Source organism: Tachypleus tridentatus, chromosome 13 (genome assembly GCF_004210375.1).
Source record: "Tachypleus tridentatus isolate NWPU-2018 chromosome 13, ASM421037v1, whole genome shotgun sequence".
Lineage (NCBI taxonomy): Eukaryota > Metazoa > Arthropoda > Merostomata > Xiphosura > Limulidae > Tachypleus > Tachypleus tridentatus.
In genome coordinates, this window is record NC_134837.1 from 176,762,502 (window position 1) to 176,781,672 (window position 19,171).

The window sequence follows — 19,171 nt, forward strand, 5'->3', positions numbered from 1 at the left end:
TGATGACGGGAAACCCACTTGAAATAAAAATGTATCTCAGAATGGCTGGTATGGGTATTAACACTTTTACTAATAAGCAGAGAACAACGTTTCGACCTTCCTAGGTCATCTTCAGGTTAAGAAAGAGAGAGTTTGAATGTGACCGTTGACGGACACATGTCTTATGGACGAGAGTATAAACGGATACGGGATTGTAGGGGGTGTTGTAGTTAAATGTTAAGTTATTATTTAGTATAGGTATAAAGGTTTTCCATGGCTGTGTTGTGTTTTTATAAAAAAACAGATATTAAGTAGGGAAACAAATATAAAAAAACGCAAAATCAAAGAAGCCCTACTTATACAACAACTAAAACCAAAATTAAACCAATATAAAGGAACATCTTTATACCTACACTAATTAATAACCTAACATCCCTAACATCCACTTTTAACGCCCCCTACAATCTCGTACCTGTTTATACTCTCGGCCCTAAGACGTGTCCGTCAACGGTCACATTCAAAATCTCTTTTTCTTAACCTGAAGATGACCTAGGAAGGTCAAAACGTTGTTCTCAGCTTATCAATAAAAGTTATAATATAATACCAGCTGTTCTGAGCTATATTTTTATTTCAAGCGGGTTTTTTGTCATCAAGAATTACTTCACCACGGCGATTATACGAGAAGTGTTAGTTTTTATGTACTGTGTTATCTGTTTAAACCCCATTAAACTTGAACTTACCTACATTACTCCATTGTTAACCGTGTACGCTCGTGCAATCCTAACGAAACTAAGAAACTTAAATCAAAAATCATCAATAGAAGAAATGACATTTATTTCATCCAACAGTGAAGAAAAGAAAAAATAATCGTCAGTTTTATGAAGATAAAACTGTCGACGAATTTTACCCAGTGTACAAACATTATCCATAATTTATAGAAAAAACTACTAAAAAACATGTTAAGCTCGAAATATAAAGAATTAAATGACCTACAGAAACAAAAAATTAATCTAGACTATCAACTGACCTACGGCATTTAACCAGACATTTATGGACTCATACAACGTAACACCAATCAACTCAATAGTAAAGACGACAAGGAAAAGAAGGCCCGCCACAACAAGAAACTAGATAAACTAAGGTGCCAACAACAAAAAAGATGCCAACATGACGAACCAACAACACACCTCGTAATTAATAGATCAGACCGAAAATTAAGCATTGAAAAAATACATCTACTCAACAAAGGATTCAACTTCACAGTAACACCTAGAAATATTCCATCCATCGAAATGAAAACCTGCCTGGAAGACCTAGCTAGACGACTGGTGATCCACTCTACATAAACTGAAAACATCAACAAAACAACGAAAAACAACCAGAAGACAATTTTGACAACAATTCCACCGACAACCAACAACCTCTCTTTCCGGGTAGAACTGAAAACATCTATTTCTCTGAAACATTTCATAACAGTATCTTGAACAACTTTTTCATTGAATTTTCACACAAAACTATCAACATAATTTCAAAGAAAAGAGATCTAAAAAAAAACCTCACACAAAAAGATATTAATTCCATAAACAACTTAAAACAAGACAAAACATTAAAATTCTAAAAGCAGATAAAGGCGATGCTATAGTTATAATGAACACAAATGAATATATTAAAAAATGAACATCTTATCAGATACAAACAAAGTTAAAATACTAAACACAAATACATGAAAACCAGTTAAACAAAATACTACTACAAATGAAAAAAACCAATACAATCTCAGAAAACATTTATTCTTACCTACGAAAGACCGACTCACGCACACCACAACCACATGGCACCCATAAACCTCACAAACCCGATTGTCTACTACGACCCATAATGTCGACCTATGAATCATTTAACTACAACCTCGGTAAACACATAACGTTGGCATATTGTAAACATGTAGCATCAGCCAGCTACTTTTTCAAAGACTCTTTTATCTTTAAATCTATTCTTGATCGACTAAATAGTAAAGCCTTAATGGCCAATTTTGATGTAATTTCCCTCTTCACAGAATTCCCAACGACTGAAGCCTGCAAGATAGCTTTAGGACTTTATATCCAAGATCCTAACCCCTTGATACACACCCCCAGAAACCAATTAGCGACCCTTATAGAATTCACTACCACCAAAACTAACTTTATGTTCAATAACCAAAACTACCTGCAAATAAATTACCTAAGTATGGGGAATCCCATGCCACCAGCTCTAGCCAACATTTTTATGACACAGATTTAATCTCAAGCGATCAGTTCAGCCTTACACCCACCACTATACTGGTACAGGTATGTTGATGATACAGCTGCTGGATTCACATATACCGAGCACACGCTTAACTTTTTCAGTCACGTTAACTCGATACATCCGAACATTAAGTTCACCCGTGAACAGGAAAAATTAACCAAATAACATTTCTTAACCTCAAGATCACAAGAACCGATAGACAATTCAAAACAGAAATCCACAGAAAAAAAATCACCCATACTGAATTATACATTCCCTGGGACTCAGCACATGAAAGAAAACAAAAACTCAACGTATTAAGAAACCAAATAAACACAGCCATAAAACTATGTTTATCCGATAATGTTAACGATGAAATCAACAAAATAAAACAACACTTCATCAACATCAACAATTTTTTTCCAAAAACCGTTGAAAAAATTATACACACACAGACACAGACCTAGGCGAAAAGCACAGTTAACAACAAACAAACAATAATAAATTCAAAAAAACAACAGACTATAAAACCTTATACTGCTGTATACCTTATGCTCCCGACATCAGCAAAAAAAATAACCAACAATTGGAAAAAAAAACTTATAACAAAACACAACATTCCAGTAAACCCCAAATTTATTCAAAAACCAGCTACAAAACTAAAGTCCATATTATGTAAAAACTAAACTGACAAACACAACACCAATATAATTTATAAATTACAATGCAACAACTGTCACGACTTCTACATCGGAGAAACAAGCAGAAAAATGGAAATCAGATTGAAAGAACACACAAAAAATCAATACCTTCACACGTTTTTGAACACTGCAAATCAAATAAACACAACATAACCACAGAAAACACCCAGATATTAAGTAAGGAAACAAATATAAACAAATGCAAAATTAAAGAATCCCTACTTATACAGCAAGTAAAACTAAAATTAAACCAATATAAAGGAACACCTCTATACCTCTCCTAATTAATAACCTTACATCCACCTGCAACGCCTCCTACGATCTCGCACCCGTTTATACTCTCGTCCCTAAGACATGTGTCCTTCAACGGTCGCATTCAAACTCTCTCTTTCTTAACCTGAAGATGACCTAGGAAGGTCGAAACGTTGTTCTCTGCTTATCAATAAAAGTGATAATACCCATACAAGCCGTTCTAAGATACATTTAAACTTCGGTAGATTTTTGAAGGAAAAAGACATTGTTGAATGAGGCGTTAATTATGAGATTGTTTCTTGCCATCGTATTATTGTGAAGTAATAAATAAACGATAAAAGTTATTCACATAACTTTGAATTCAAGATAGAAGCTCAAAATGCTTCATAATTATGACACTTTAACTGGAAAATGTTTAGTTACTGACCTTGTTGGTAGACAGTGCCAGATCAAAACGATTGTTTGTTTGTTTTTGAATTTCGCGCAAAGCTACACGAGAGCTACCAGCACTAGCCGTTCCTAATTTAGCAGTGTAAGACCAGAGGGAAGGCAGCTTGTCATCCCCATCACCGCCAACTGTTGGGCTACTCTTTTACCAACGAATAGTGGGATTGAGCGTAACATTATAACGCCCCTATTTTAATGTTAAGATCAGTTGATGATGTAATTATAATGAAAGGTAAGAACATTAACAACTGTATTATGATCACATATCTTTCTGAATTTAAAAAACAGCACTGCGACACCTGATACTAATGTCCCGTTACTTGGATGTAGATCTAAAGATAAGAAATGGTTGTAATGTAATTGAAATAACTATTTTAAATAAAGCTCGAACATTTTATTTTCATGTTTGTAAGTTTCTTTGATCTAATAGTAACATCCTCAGGAAAAAGTGATAATTCTCCAACTTTTGTAAAATGTCTAATAAATTAGATCATAACTTTTCATATATAAACCTTTACGTTATAAGATTTAACTTGGAGAGTTTTCAACAATATGATTTATTAAAATTGTTTTCAAACATTTCTTAGTGATTGTTATAACAACTTACTGAAACTAATCAGCCCCCAGTGGCACAGCAGTAAGTCTGCGGACTTACAGCGCTAGAAACCGGGTTTCGATACCTCGTGGTGGGCATAGTTCAAACAATCAATCAAATTAAATAATAACAATATTTAGGGGCACTTTATATAAAACTCTGAAACATTGTTATAATAAAATACACCGCTGGCCAAAATCTTAAAGCCAATGAACATAAAGGAAGCGTGTTTTCTTATTGCAAAGCCACATCGGGCTATCTGCTGAGCCCACCGAGTGGAATCGAACCCCTGATTTTAGCGTTGTGAATCCGTAGACTTACCGTTGTACTAGACAAAATAAAAATTATTTATCTTATTATCATCTTTCGAAGCTCTACTCAAATAATTGGTTGAGTCTAACAACGCAAAATGCATATTTTTTCTTTATGCTCATTGGTCTTAAGATTTTGGCCAGCAGTGTATATTCTGTTTATTTTGTTGCCACCCAGTGGTATTTCTGCGAACTTATACTGCTAGAAACCAGATTTCAATACCTGTGGTAGGCATGGCACAGATAGCTCTTTGCGCATAATAACAACAAACAAACTATTCATTTTTTCATTATAGTTTACTTCAATTAAGCCATGAAGATTAGGTGTGATCCACGTGTGAAAGTTACGTTTGTTAAATAGCCTATGAGTATTAAATAGATTACATGGAAATACAGAGACTGACTACATTGTAATAACAGGATTTAGCAGCTTTACCAGATCGTTACAGTCCATTTTGCCATGCGATATCTGATACAGCGTAATTTTCTGTGCAAAATTTTCCGTTGTAAAGCTGTCATGTCCAAAGCACACATCTCCATGCAGATCACTTTCCAAAAGCCATCTAGTGTACGAAGACGTTTTATCATCACCCATATCAACAGTCCAATCACACAAAATTCTACAGGAGCTGTGTTCAGTGACTTGAATGGTATGTCATCGTATGAATTTGAAATTACATGGATACCCATTTTATTCTCCAAGTGCTTGAGGTATGCAATAGTTGACCAGATATTTTAAGAAAATAACTTGTATGCCCGTTTTTTTTTTTTTGTCGATTTTAGGGACAGAGAGCTACGGTGACAGGTTTTGACAGATTTCACTGACGTTTATGTTCATGGATTCTCATCTGTTACAAGATGCCACATTTTTCGAATCTCGCTTTGTATATGCCTTGTTTTAGGTCACTTTTCTGAATAGTCAAATTAATTTATAGACCGTTGTCTTCGTATGCTATCAAGTACAATGAATATCCCTGTCTTGGATATTCTATATCACCGATCGAAACACATCATTATAATATGACTGTATGGATATTTTGTGTGGAAATGGTTGTAATATGATATCACACTACCTGCGTAATACCAAATATCTTAAAAGTGTAGTTGTCATATGTGTCATTCCATTTCGACTTTTTTTGTCGGATATGGTTGTCCATTGACTTGTTGATTTGCATAACCATGTCAGATCTTATTATGATATTTGTTCAGTCACGTGCTCGTTAGGGGAACGAATGAGAACGCAGGTTACTCTTGTTACCCTATCATCACATATTAGTCTGTAACGTGGTACTTAAGATAGGAGTCGCTGCGGACTTGAGCACCATATCTACTCTTAAATGTTTAGTACGTGCGTAAATGAATGTTTCTGAATAGACATTAAGTTTGAAACACAATGTACCCCTTCCGCTGTAAGAGCTTTGTTTGGTCAGATACCTTTTCTTATCAGGGTAAATTTTTACTTTTTACATTCATTTTGCAGCTCTATCCTAGTTTTATTTGTCTGTCTCCTAAGATTATACTATAACATTATTCGTAAAAATAACGCTTTAGATCCTGGGAAGGGGGGATGGAGGATATACATCCCCCTTCATTTTAGGTCGGGGGTATGGCGCATACAATCATCCCCCTACAGTTTAGTCTGTTAAATTGTTTTATTGCATCACAGGCCTACAAATTGTATGTTTGTTCTTGTGATTCTCGTGTTCTTACCAATCGAATTACATAATTAGGCCTAGATGTAGGCTTTTTCAGTGGCTGAAATGTACATCTTTAATATAGGCGTGCTTCTAAGCTTTTCGATCTAAGCGATAGTTCGTAAGTATCAGTCACTAGGCCTAAGTATACATGCAAGTATCGTGGCAACAAGATTACTCTGTGACTGCATGTTTACAGCTTTCAGGTTCACGTAATCAGAGATTACCAATTTGCAAAATGAACAGTCTAATAAGTGGTTTCAAAAATCATACCCCCATCGGGTGTAAAAATCCTTTTAAAGTATTCATCAATATAAATGTCCTGAAGACATGAAGATGATTTTTGCATATCCTCATTTTTTTCTTGGTAAAGTGAATCCTCGTTCGATTTTTAAAAGATAAAAATTTGATTTATTTACATCGTATGAATGACGTGTTTCTTAAAGGAACAAGGATGATAACCATATTTCGTTTATTGTCTGTCATACAACTTATTACTGCTAATACAAACTATATAATCTAATGCTGTTGTTCATGTACAACCACTGCTAAGCTATAGATTTACTCTATTATTGGCAAATCCCCAAATGAATTGTATTTAATACTTCTGATGTGAAACAAAATGTTACTGGTAGCTAGATGAATGAATCGCAGATGTTTCTGATGTAGTCCCGATTACAGTAATGATAGAAAAATAATAAGTGAATTAATAGCTTTTCTTAGAACGTTTACAGGTCCTGAGACTGATGTGTGCGAAAGTAGTAAAGTCACTCCTGGAATGTCTGGTATTTAATATTCACTGTTTCAGAATGTTTCCGACACAATCAAGCATATTGTAATGGGTACTACGTTTCTAGCGCCACCTGGTGGCTCATAATGAAGGCTTAAGACACTAAAAATCTGGTTACGATACTCAAGGAGGGCATATCATAAATAACCCATTGTGTAGCTTTATTATTAGCTAGAAGTAAAATATAAGAAAAAAAATCACATCTCTAGTCTCAGTCAATTCAACCACCATCACACAGAGACAGATAACGTGGTGTAGAATTTTAACCATTCAATATACCAGTGCTTATAATATTATAGATAGGTTTCCAAACTACGTCTACGTGGAACTCACACATTCGATCACGTAAAGTTTTCAATAAGAAAATGGATATTTTTCTCTTGAAGAAGATTTTCTTACAATCCAAAATCAAGGTCTGAAATTGTACAGGACTTTTCTTTTAATGCTCCCAATACATTTACTGTCATGATAAAATATATCTCGTTACTAGAAGTAAAACTGTCACTACCCATTACTTAAACAACGTACCTTTTACCAACGAATAGTGGTATTGACCGTAACATTATAACGCCCCCACGGCTGGGAGGGCGAGCATGTTTGGCGCGACGGGGATGTGAACCCGCGACCCTCAGATTAAGAGTCGCACGCCTTGACACGTTTGGCCGTGCCGGGCCATTTCAGAACAGGTACGTGGTTTCTTTGAAAATGTAATGCTTTATATTAATAGCGGTCATGTACAAAGTTTCACATTTTTAAGTTGTATTTTTACGTGTAAAAGTAAACTAGTAAACGAAAATTAACATGTATATATATATATCAAGGAGTATTTACTAAGGATGTTTTTAAATGAACTTCCACATTCAGACACAGTTATATTTTATTTTATTTTATTTTTCTAACAATGATGATTTTATACATCAAAATATTCACTTTATTTATACAAAATTCGATTATTTTGGGCAAACTGTGAAATTTTGTGACACTCAATTTCAAATAGGAAAGTTTCCGTTTTGATATCATTTATACACAGTGACTTATTCTGTCATGAAAAACTTAGGACTTTATAGGTTTTTCTAACTAAATAATCGACTTTTATAAATTATTTCTTGAAAACAAAATGAAATAATTACGTCATTCTTAACTAAGTAACTACAATACATTGCTATAATAAGAGCAATTTAATAAAAACTACAACAACGTAAATATTAAATTAGTTACAAACAAAATACGGCACATATTAGAAAATACGAAGTTTAAACAAAGTATGCGTGTTGTTCAGTGTTGGTAAAAGTTGTATTATGTGGCGGGTTCATTTAATCAGTAATTCCAAACCAGTGTTAACTTTTTTTATCATAAAATTTATGAACCCGTAGTTTCATAACGGGTATGTGAATGAATACTTCACTTTCTACGGGCAAAATGTAGAAATTCCAAATATTCCAAATACAGAAATCTTTATTTATTTCACCACGAGAAATAAATACATTATTTATTTTAAATGTATTATAAAACATTTGTATTATGTTTTCACAGTAACACGGAAAACATAAAAGTTTACAGTGTTAACTTTGTAAAGAATGTTGAAATTTGATAGACTCGTGTCTTCTTTCTTCACTACGTTGATATATAGAAGAAACACGGGGTCACACAACTTATTTTTGTTTTCATGGAAATTCGCATGTGTTCGTTAGTCTTAGTTACTAGATGGCGGTTGGTTTTTCCAATATATCTTAAGTATCATTAACCTCTTTATTCTGAAATATATGAATATTTTTATCGTTAGATGGCAGCACACTCTGAAATGCCTATAATGTTTAAACTTTTATTCGATAACCTTAAATGTATCTTTCCTAAATGCGTTTTTACTTTGTTTCGAGTTAAATGTAATATTAATATAAAATATTGGAATGTCATTCCTACTATCTTGTTTACATTGTTTTTGAAAGATTGATATTAGCCATTCCTACATTTATCTCCTTTGTTTGTTTTTAATGCATTGTTTCAACAGAGTGTTTGTGTTTGTGTTTTTCTTATAGCAAAGCCACAAAGGGCTATCTGCTCAGCCCACCGAGGGGAATCGAACCCCTGTGTTTCAACAGACATGAGAAGTTTGTACTGTTTTATTATTTGTTACTAGCTGGTAGTTCCTGTGTCACCCTATACTTAAGCTTTTCAAAGAAACATTAGGTCTCTGAAAAAACGCTAACTTCAAGGGGTGATGATAACATCGTTTATAATAGAATTATTAATTTAATTATTACTCGTTATTAATAATATTTATAAAAGTGGATACTTCGTTTAAAACTGTGTACTTTCATTGAAACTGGTTGACACCATTGTTTTGGTTTTTCGGTTATCATGTGATAAAAAGGAAACAGAAGAAAGAACAACAAGAGATTCAAACCTTCTGCTATGATATTTACAGACATTACCAAAATCTGTGAGTCAGTCATCACACATAATCGGTACACAAGGAAATAGTATATAGTATTGTAACATTATGATGATCTATTGAGAAGGTATTTAAAGTACCATTTATATGAACAATCCGAGCCATCCCTGTACAGGTAGCGCTACCACCTGTCTGATAAGCTGAAAGGATTATTGTTGTTGATGTTTATTGAATTTAATTAATAATTGAATTAAGCTCAAAGCTACTCAATAGACTATCTGTGCTCTACCCACCACGGGTATCGAAACCCGGTTTTTAGCTAAAAGGAAGTTGATAAATGCACCAGACAATTACAATCAAACTAACTCTTAACAGTTTATTATAGTTTACTTGTTTGTTTTAGAGCAAAGTCATTCTAAGATAACTGCTGTGTTCACCACGAGAAATTAAACTCCATATTTTAGCGTTATAATCCGTAAACTTACAACTGTCCCATTGAGATAAATTACATTTTGTCTTAATGGTGTGTTCATTTGTGAAACTTAAAAATACAGAGAATTGAATGCTTTCTAATAAAACGATTTTGAATATGCAAATCACTAGTTCACGTGACAACCATATAAAGTCAAAATGAAATCGTGACGGGAGGTAATTTATCAGAGCTATATCTTCAAATTGTTCAGATCAGGGATTCAAAATTTCCAAAATGGGAATATACCTTGTTTTAATCGTATTGGAAAACAAAATGATATGTATCAAACTGGGGTACCAGAACCATCCATAAAGAGACCTGCAACAAGTCGTAGCCCAGCAGTGGTAAGCAAGGTACGACGTTTTATAATATATGATAATTTATGAAAACAACAATTAGTGGTAAACACCATCCACGTGTCCCAAAAAATAGTACGCAAAATAATTCAAAAGAATCTTCGCCTGAAAATGTAACACTAGCTGCTTCCACAATATATTTGTTTAAATACGGTTGGGTAATCTATTGGACACACAAAATATAGAACTGTTATTTTTTAACGTTATTGCATGAGTGCTTTTATTTTAAACCTACTCTAAAATACATCTTTATTAGAGTTTATATTTCAACTGAATTTGGCAAAAATTGATATGTAAACATTTTAGAAATTATACTTCCTTTACAGTTTTACATTTCTTATATTTAGATTAATGTTCTTTATTTAGATTAATTGTACTTAATTCTATCATTCTGTAAAGAAAAAAAATCCACAAAATGTGTAGAACCACTATGTGAATAAATAATGATTTTCATCGAGTCTGTAAATATGATATGAATCAATATGGTTATTTCTACTTATTTCAAGATAACATTATCCCTCAGAGATCTACTGCAGTTATACACATGTAACAGATTTTTCCTTGTGAAAATGTAAGAAAAAAATTAAGAAGACATTTATAAACCTATTCTCTGGATCATTTATTAGTTAGCTGTGACCCCCCAAATCTTAGTTTACGTATTCAATCAATATCATTCCATAATTCCGTATGTTGATTGTTTGTGGTTAAACACAAAGCCACATAATGAGTCATCAGTGCCTTGCCCACCATGACTATCAAACCCCAGTTTCCAGCAGCGTAAGTCTGCAGACATGCTGCTGTGCCACTGGCAGTTCCAGTTGTTAAATAGTGTTAAAGTATATGCTATCGTCTCTGTATTTATTATTCTATAAAAGAATATTAACATTGTGCCAATCGGAGAGATTGGACTTCGGGTTTTAGTGTTTTAAGCCCTCATAATCAACGTCAAAATACTAAGAGCTATAAATATTTTGACTGAATGAATTTCCATGCTGAAAATGTAATATATTTGTTTATTTATTAACATAAAAATAAAATTGCTACAAATAGAGCCTTGATTATTTTCAATACATAAGGTTGTTGCTGTTAAGCCCAAAGTCCAAGAGTTGGCAGTGGGTGGTAATGACTAGCTGCCTTCCCTCTAGTCTTACACTGCAAAATTAGGGATGGCTAGCACAGATACCCCTCGTGTAGCTTTGGGATTACGAGTCGAGTACCTTAACCACCTGGCCATGCTGGGCCCGTTGTGTTTATTTAGTGCCTTGAGATTACTGAAGATGAAATTTTGAAGATTCCGAAATGCTTAACAAATGCTTCATATAAATATTTACGTTCCTGTTCTTCTTTACTGTCAAGCTTAACTGATGTATGATTAGACGAAGAAAAATACATTAATCTGTATCCGTAAAAAAGAACGGCCTGGCACGGCCTGGTGTTGAGGATGATCCTTTCACAACGTGCAGGCTTCGAATCCTTTCACTGGATATGCTCAATATTTCCACTGTGGAGTCGTTCCAATATTACGGTCAATCCCACTACATCGTTTGTGCTAACTAGCAGTCTTCTTTTTTGTCTCTCACTTCTAAATTATAGACGGCTAGTGCAAATAGTTCTAGAATAGCTTTGTGCGAAATTTCACACGAAAATAAATCCTACAGATATCAAATTAGATATGGTTTGTCACGTAGTCACCTTGTTACATTCGTGTGAGAATTTTGTCCGCATGGACTATAGTTGAGCTGACTTTCTATGACTCAAAACATAGATCAGCGTGAAATGTAACATAAATAACAATGATCAAAGATTTGGTTTCAATAAAAGCATTTCCTTTCTTATTTTCCTGAATAATTGTTTTACAGGATCAACAACTAAACTTTGTCTGAGATCCACCAAGCTCGAGTAAAACAAAACGTTTTTGTGCTTTCAGAATGTAATTAAAAACATAAATAGTAATATATCCATTTCTTATCTGATATTGTATGTGAAACTGTTGATTCATAGAATGAACTAAAATTAATGTGTTTTTGAAACAAACGTTTGATCTAGGTCATCATAATAACCAGAAGCTTTTAATAAAAGGTCTGTAGTGATGATAATTGTATGTTTAATGATGTTTTCAAAGGAATCCAAATTACCAATTGTCAGTTGTAACGTCGTTTTATTATTGTTATTGTCTGTTGTAATACCTCATTTGTTACGTCGTTTTATTATTGTTATTGTCTGTTGTAATACTTCAGTTGTAACGTCATTTGATTATTGTTATTGTCTGTTGTAATACCTCAGTTGTAACGTCGTTTTATTATTGTTATTGCCTGTTGTAATACATCATTTGTTACGTCGTTTTATTATTGTTATTGTCTGTTGTAATACATCAGTTGTAACGTCGTTTTATTATTGTTATTATCTGTTGTAATACATCAGTTGTAACGTCGTTTGATTATTGTTATTGTCTGTTGTAATACCTCAGTTGTAACATCGTTAGATTATTGTTATTATCTGTTGTAAAACATCAGTTGTAACGTCGTTTGATTATTGTTATTATCTGTTTTAATACTTCAGTTGTAACGTCGTTTGATTACTGTTATTGTCTGTTGTGATACTTCAGTTGTAACGTCGTTTACTTATTGTTATTGTCTGCTGCAGTACCTCAGTTGTAACCTCGTTTTATTATTGTTATTGCCTGTTGTAATACATCATTTGTTACGTCGTTTTATTATTGTTATTGTCTGTTAGTACCTCAGTTGTAACGTCGTTTGATTATTGTTATTGTCTGTTGTAATACCTCAGTTGTAACGTCGTTTGATTATTGTTATTGTCTGTTGTAATACCTCAGTTGTAACGTCGTTTGATTATTGTTACTGTCTGTTGTAATACCTCAGTTATAACGTCGTTAGATTATTGTTATTATCTGTTGTGAAACATCAGTTGTGACGTCGTTTTATTATTGTTATTGTCTGTTGTAATACATCAGTTGTAACTCGTTTGATTATTGTTATTGTCTGTTAATAAACTGACTAATAAATTGAGGTACCTCAGTTGCAACGTCGTTTGATTATTGTTATTGTCTGTTGTAATACCTCATTTGTTACGTCGTTTTATTACTGTTATTGTCTGTTGTAATACATCAGTTGTAATGTTTTTGGATTACTATCAGTGTATATTGTCATACCTGAGATGTAACATTTTTTTTATTTTTAGTAGTCACTGTCTTATCCTAGTTGTTACAACATTTTAGTGTTGTCAGTTATCATGCTTTGTAACCCTTGATGTGTTATATATACTTTAAAAATATTTAAAATATTATTTCAACGATCTTTGCAATTTTATATTGAACTCAATATATTGTATGAATGAAAATCTAAACAGATCCCATTTACTTGGATACAAGTGTAAAAAACACTTGTTACACACACAATATTTCCTTTTACGCCAAATTTTTCATTTTAAAGGACATTCATGTAATATTATACAACCAGCTTCGAAATCGAGAAAAGTTTTTGTTTTCATCTTAAACCGGAACAGTATGCTGTTCAACTTACAGAGTAAACATGATGTTGCGACGAATAAAAGCAAACCGTGAGCTCAAGATTCACAGTCTGAACAAGCTGACCACTAAACCACACCCATCCTATGATTTCATCTTATATTGGTTTATTTCTCACGAGTTGATTTAACAGTAAAACATATTTTGTGGTTTGAATGGAATTTATTTTACGTCATAAAAACAAGATTTAACTGTGTGCGATTTATTTCAATATCACAGAGACGAACGCTTTAACCTGTTGACTGCCAAGTATTTCAGCTGTTACAATACAACTCTAATGCTTGTTCATTTTGTAACTTTTTCGTGACGCCATTTTGGATCGAAAGTGAAACAATTTGTAAATAGGTTAAATGCATGTATGGTGCTGAAATCTAGTGTTAAAGTTAAGTATTATTGAGAACGAATTAGCTCGTCTGTGGCACTGTGTTACCGATCGGCTTGGACGAGTTATCTCGTGTACGGCACTGAACAGGTTAAACATGTCATGTGCTATGCAACAAAAATTACACTTCAAAATGGCCACGTGCAATGTCAGAAAAGTGAAACTAGAGATAATTTTCACACCGAGACTGTCACAAAATCAGCAAATAATCTCTTTCTTGTTGTGGTTACTTTGTTTCAACGTATCGGAACAAAAGCTTAGTTCTGTTAACGACTCAAACCAGTCAAGGAAATAAACCAAAATAAAATTCAGTTTTGAATAGTTCAGCATTTTCTTTTTATTACCAGTTACCTTATTTGTTTGTTTTCAGTACAGAAACACATCTTGTTATTTTACCACACTAACAAGTCGATAATTTTCACCTGACACTTGACATCAGATTCACGACAAGGCTAAGCTTCTTGTAAAACTGTAGTTACAGTACATTGAACGTCAAAACTATAACTATATTAACACAGAAATTATCGCAATATTGCGCTTTTGTTTTAAACTTTTGTACCTTTCTATTCAAAACAATGATTTCGACACGTTTAGGTTTTTAACTATTACTTTTCGTTTCATAAATATTTTATTTATATTTCCAAATTCCGTATGTAATTTTGTATTACACCGCTTATAAAAATAATTTGAGTTCATTATTAATCTCTCTGTGTGTTTTATTTGTTTATTACTACATCATGAAACTAATTTTTGGTATAGGTGAATCAATAATATATTCAATAATCTAGTCTGTAAAGCAATATCCTGTTGCACAAAGCGAAACATTGAACAAAATAGTGTGTTAAATCCAAATGGTTTTAATTTAGAATAATTGTTTTTATTTTATGAACTGGATGACTGCAAGGTATGTCTGCACTTTGAATTATGTTATTATGAACAAAAACTGAATTTTTACGCCTATCAAATTATTTTTCAGCTTTATTCGAAGCATGTGATGTAATAGCTGAGAATTTGTCTAAAAGTTCAAGTAACTTCCTTGTAAAAAATAAATAAATATGTTACTAAGCTGCTTTTTTTATTATTGTTCAACAGGCCAGCATGTTCCCTCACCACATTTTTCATATTCGTGTGTATATTAATAAATGTTTCTTTAAATACAAACTATATTTTTCACTTTGTCTTTAACATATTAAAATAACAACAATTTTGTTGTTGAACGAGACCACTGATGAAAAACATTACACTGCACGCTTATAAGCAAGTAACTTTCAAAAAGCACATTTTTTAAAAAGTGACAGATTGCAAAAATTATACGAACACCATTACTTTTGAAAACATATATTTACTGACGCAATGAGTAAATATTTAAACAAGGAAATATCCAGTTGTTGTTTTTAAAGGCTTGGCTGATGACATTTAAGTTGTAAGCAGGAAGTCTTCGATGCAGCTTTCTTTGTGACAAATAGCGGGAACAATTCTTTTGAAAAACACTCGTTGTTGCCCCAAAGACACCAGCATAATACGAGCTAAAGTGTTGCATGGTACATCGTCTTGACACAGAGTGGCGCTTTCCTTCAAGAATCCTGCGTTACAATAGTCGGAACTGAGACCGAAGGCTGCTCCCTACAACAAAGGTAATTAGTTTATAACTGAGTTTTCTAAAAATACATGTAGCATCTTTTACAAAGCCAAACTGTCGAATACATGGTGAAAATTTAAGAACATAAGAGAAAGTTGGGGGGATCGCCTGTCAATTACAAACATTTGAATTGTTATTCACAAATGTGTATTTCGGCTGCTATATAACTGAGAAATGTAAACAAGAATTTACGACCTAAAGTTGTATCCAAAACTACAATGCTAAACAACGGGAAGAAGAGTTTACGAAACTACAGGAAATGTCAGTTGATTTCTCAGCGAGTTATAACAGAAAAAAGAAATGATTTATCTTGCAAAACAACTTGGAGAAATGCACTTACGTATTTTTTTTATTTTATTATTTTAACAAATTGCTATAAATCACTCATAATCGAAATAATGCACTTTTTAAGTAATGTTTTTTAATATTGTATATTTTTACGTTACTAGGTAAAGCACGAATTTTAATCTTGAAACAGTCTAGACACTCTAGATTTTGCTGTCGTAAAAGTAGTGATTGAATTTAAGTTTCTCTGAAAACTTTACTACAGCTAACAGCTTTATTGAGTGTCCCTCTTTTATTAATTGTCGTTTGGCGAAATCTGATTTAAATGTTGTTACACCTACTTATAATATTGAAAGGAAGAAAACAACATCTTTCATAGTAAAAAATAAACTAATTAATACAGCGTGGAAGTAACTAATAAAGTAATAAAAGAATTAAAAGTTTTGCCAATTCACTAACACTAGCCAAAGTAGGAAATATTTTAGATTGTTTAAACTTATGCTGTAACTTTTATTCGTTCTTCTAATGAATACAAACAAAACTTCCGTGTTTAGAGGCTGAAGACGTTAATTTTGCAAATTAAAAATTATTTATTCTGATCGACATAGAGTAAATAGGAAAAATATATTGCTGTATCATATATTTTCAATATTGTAATTTAGGTGTTTCCTAGAGGAAGTAAGATATTAAGATGAAGATGTGCGAAAAAAGAAAAGTACGACAGAAATCAAAATAACTTACATGTTAATGAGTAGCGGCTGTGAGTTAATAAGTTATTGGGTATTCAGTAGGTGATTCAGTTCGGTGTTAATAGTGAAAGCTAATAACTTGTATTAGTGTTAGCAAAGAAATTCTGTAAGTTTATTTTATAACTTATAAGTTAGGTGTTGGTAAAAATTAGTTTCGTAACTTCCATTAAAACGTTGTTTCTGAAATTGGCCGACGACTTTTGAGAAAGTGAATGAAGCGTGTAGTTAATGGTATTGAAGAAAACAACAAATTCATTATACTTAGGTGAACTGGACTTGTCGTTATATTTTTACCTTTTTTTTTTTAAACCAGTATAATCCGCCCATCGATAGAACATGTTACAACAACTTTGGGAAGTAAGTAAACAAACACTGTTAGACGTACTTTTCGTTACAGCCCATGAAAACGCACGAGCGGAAAAAGGAATACTTTGCAATTTGCTAATTAATAATGGTACTTTTAGTTAAATAAAGTAACGATTATTAGGCCTTTACAGTAGGATAAAATCACCAAATATTTCATACAATAAAGTACAGATTTTAATTTGCGTTATAAAATATTTGTAATTTAATATTTCAGAATTATAATTAATCAAATTATAATGCTTAGTTTTAACCGTAGTCATAGCCTGGGCATGCCCAAAAATTTAATATTTTGAGAAAAAATAATGGACAAAAGTGAGTGAGAAATTTAAATTTAAAAATTATTTCATTTATTATTATTTATTAAAATTTAATGAAAAAGTTAAATCAAGGATACTACATTGATACTGTTCATTGTGGCCCTGTTTAATGTTTCGTTGAAATCAAGTGCAAAAAGCAAGTTTTATATTGTATATGTATTTTTCAACTATTTCGTTAAACGCTGCTCGTTCGTACAAATGTTTATTTAAACGAGTCAGCTCTCATAAGATATTTAATAAGCTATAGATGATACAGCTCGATCTATGAAAGCCACCTTTAAAATATTTTTAAAGCAAGCAAAACGCACATTGTCCTAGCCTTCCCACTATTGTTTTTAATTAAAACTAAGAGCGGAAGGAAAAAAGTGCAAAGAAAAATTTTGTTGAATTTTGCGTAAAAGCTACACCAGGCCATCTACGCTAGCCATCCTTAATTTTGCAGTGTAAGACTAGAGGGAAGGCAGCTAGTCATTACCACCTACCGCCAAGTCTTGGGCTACTCTTTGACCAACGAATAGTGGGATTGACCGTCATATTATAGCGCCCCCACGGCTGAAAGGGCGAGCATGTTTGGTGCAACGGGGATTCGAACCCGCAACCCTCGGATTATGAGTCGAACGCCTTAACTCACCTGCTCATGCAGGGCCAAGAAATATTTTTGAAGAATATGTTTGTTAAGTTGAATGTGGTTGGAGATTGCACAATCTATGACTTTCAGCAATGATTCTCATATTAATCCTGTTTAAGTTTCTTGAAAAATGACAAGTACTCACACATTTATAACATATTTCGTGCCAACTACATGCATGTTCCAATGATCGACCAATAGGGATTATCGGAAGGACATCTTCAAAGAAAGAGCAACCACTGGTTAGCAGATTTAGAGGAGGACATTGGTCATCTGCAAATATAAACATTTTTGTAAATATATTAATCAAAGTAATTTAAGTGTTAAATATAAAAGATACCATACCTTCAAATATTTAGCTTACAGAGTAATATTCTTTCTAATAACAATGTTTCTTTTCTTAGTTTTTGTTTATCAAAATGCTCTACGATTACAAAGTAGTCGATAGATCTTCAATTACTGGATAATTTATTTCGTTACTCGATTAATTATATCCATTGGAAAAAAAAGAAAATCAAAGAAAAAGAATCCAAGTCATTCATGTATCTCTGCTAATATACGGTTAGTGGATGATTTTTTTCTTTGTTCAGCTTGGCATGGCCAGGTGGTTAGGGCGCTCGACTCGTAATCCGAGGGTCGTGGGTTCGAATCCCTATACCACCAAACATACTCGCCCTTTCAGCCGTGGGAGCGTTATAATGTGGCAATCCGATTATTCGTTGGTAAAAGAGTAGCCCAAGAGTTGGCGGTAGGTGATGATGACTAACTGCTTTTCCTCTAGTCAAATACACTGCAAAATTAGGAACGGCTAGCACAGATAGCCCTCGTATAACTTTGAGCAAAATTCATAACAAACCAAACCAGAACGGCTGGTATGGGTATTAATACTTTTATTGATAAGCAGAGGACAACGTTTTGACCTTCCTAGGTCATCTTCATTATTTTGTTAACCTGAAGATGACCGAGGAAGGTCGAAACGTTGTTCTCTGCTTATCAATAAAAGTGTT

General features: G+C 33.0%; 1 protein-coding gene across 2 annotated transcripts in view; it reads right to left on the reverse strand.

Moving 5' to 3' along the window:
- Positions 1-15,515: 15,515 nt before the first annotated feature.
- Positions 15,516-19,171, reverse strand: part of LOC143237490 (uncharacterized) — a 38,973-nt gene continuing 35,317 nt past the window's right edge. Inside the window, exons 5-6 of one of the 2 annotated variants that reach the window (XM_076476820.1) lie at positions 18,310-18,437; positions 15,516-15,803 (exon numbers count right to left, since the gene is read on the reverse strand). In XM_076476820.1, coding sequence (XP_076332935.1) covers positions 15,597-15,803; positions 18,310-18,437 — 335 coding nt within the window. In that variant the 3' untranslated portion in view covers positions 15,516-15,596. The remainder of the gene's footprint in view (positions 15,804-18,309; positions 18,438-19,171) is intronic. The other variant, XM_076476821.1, reaches the window with a different exon arrangement.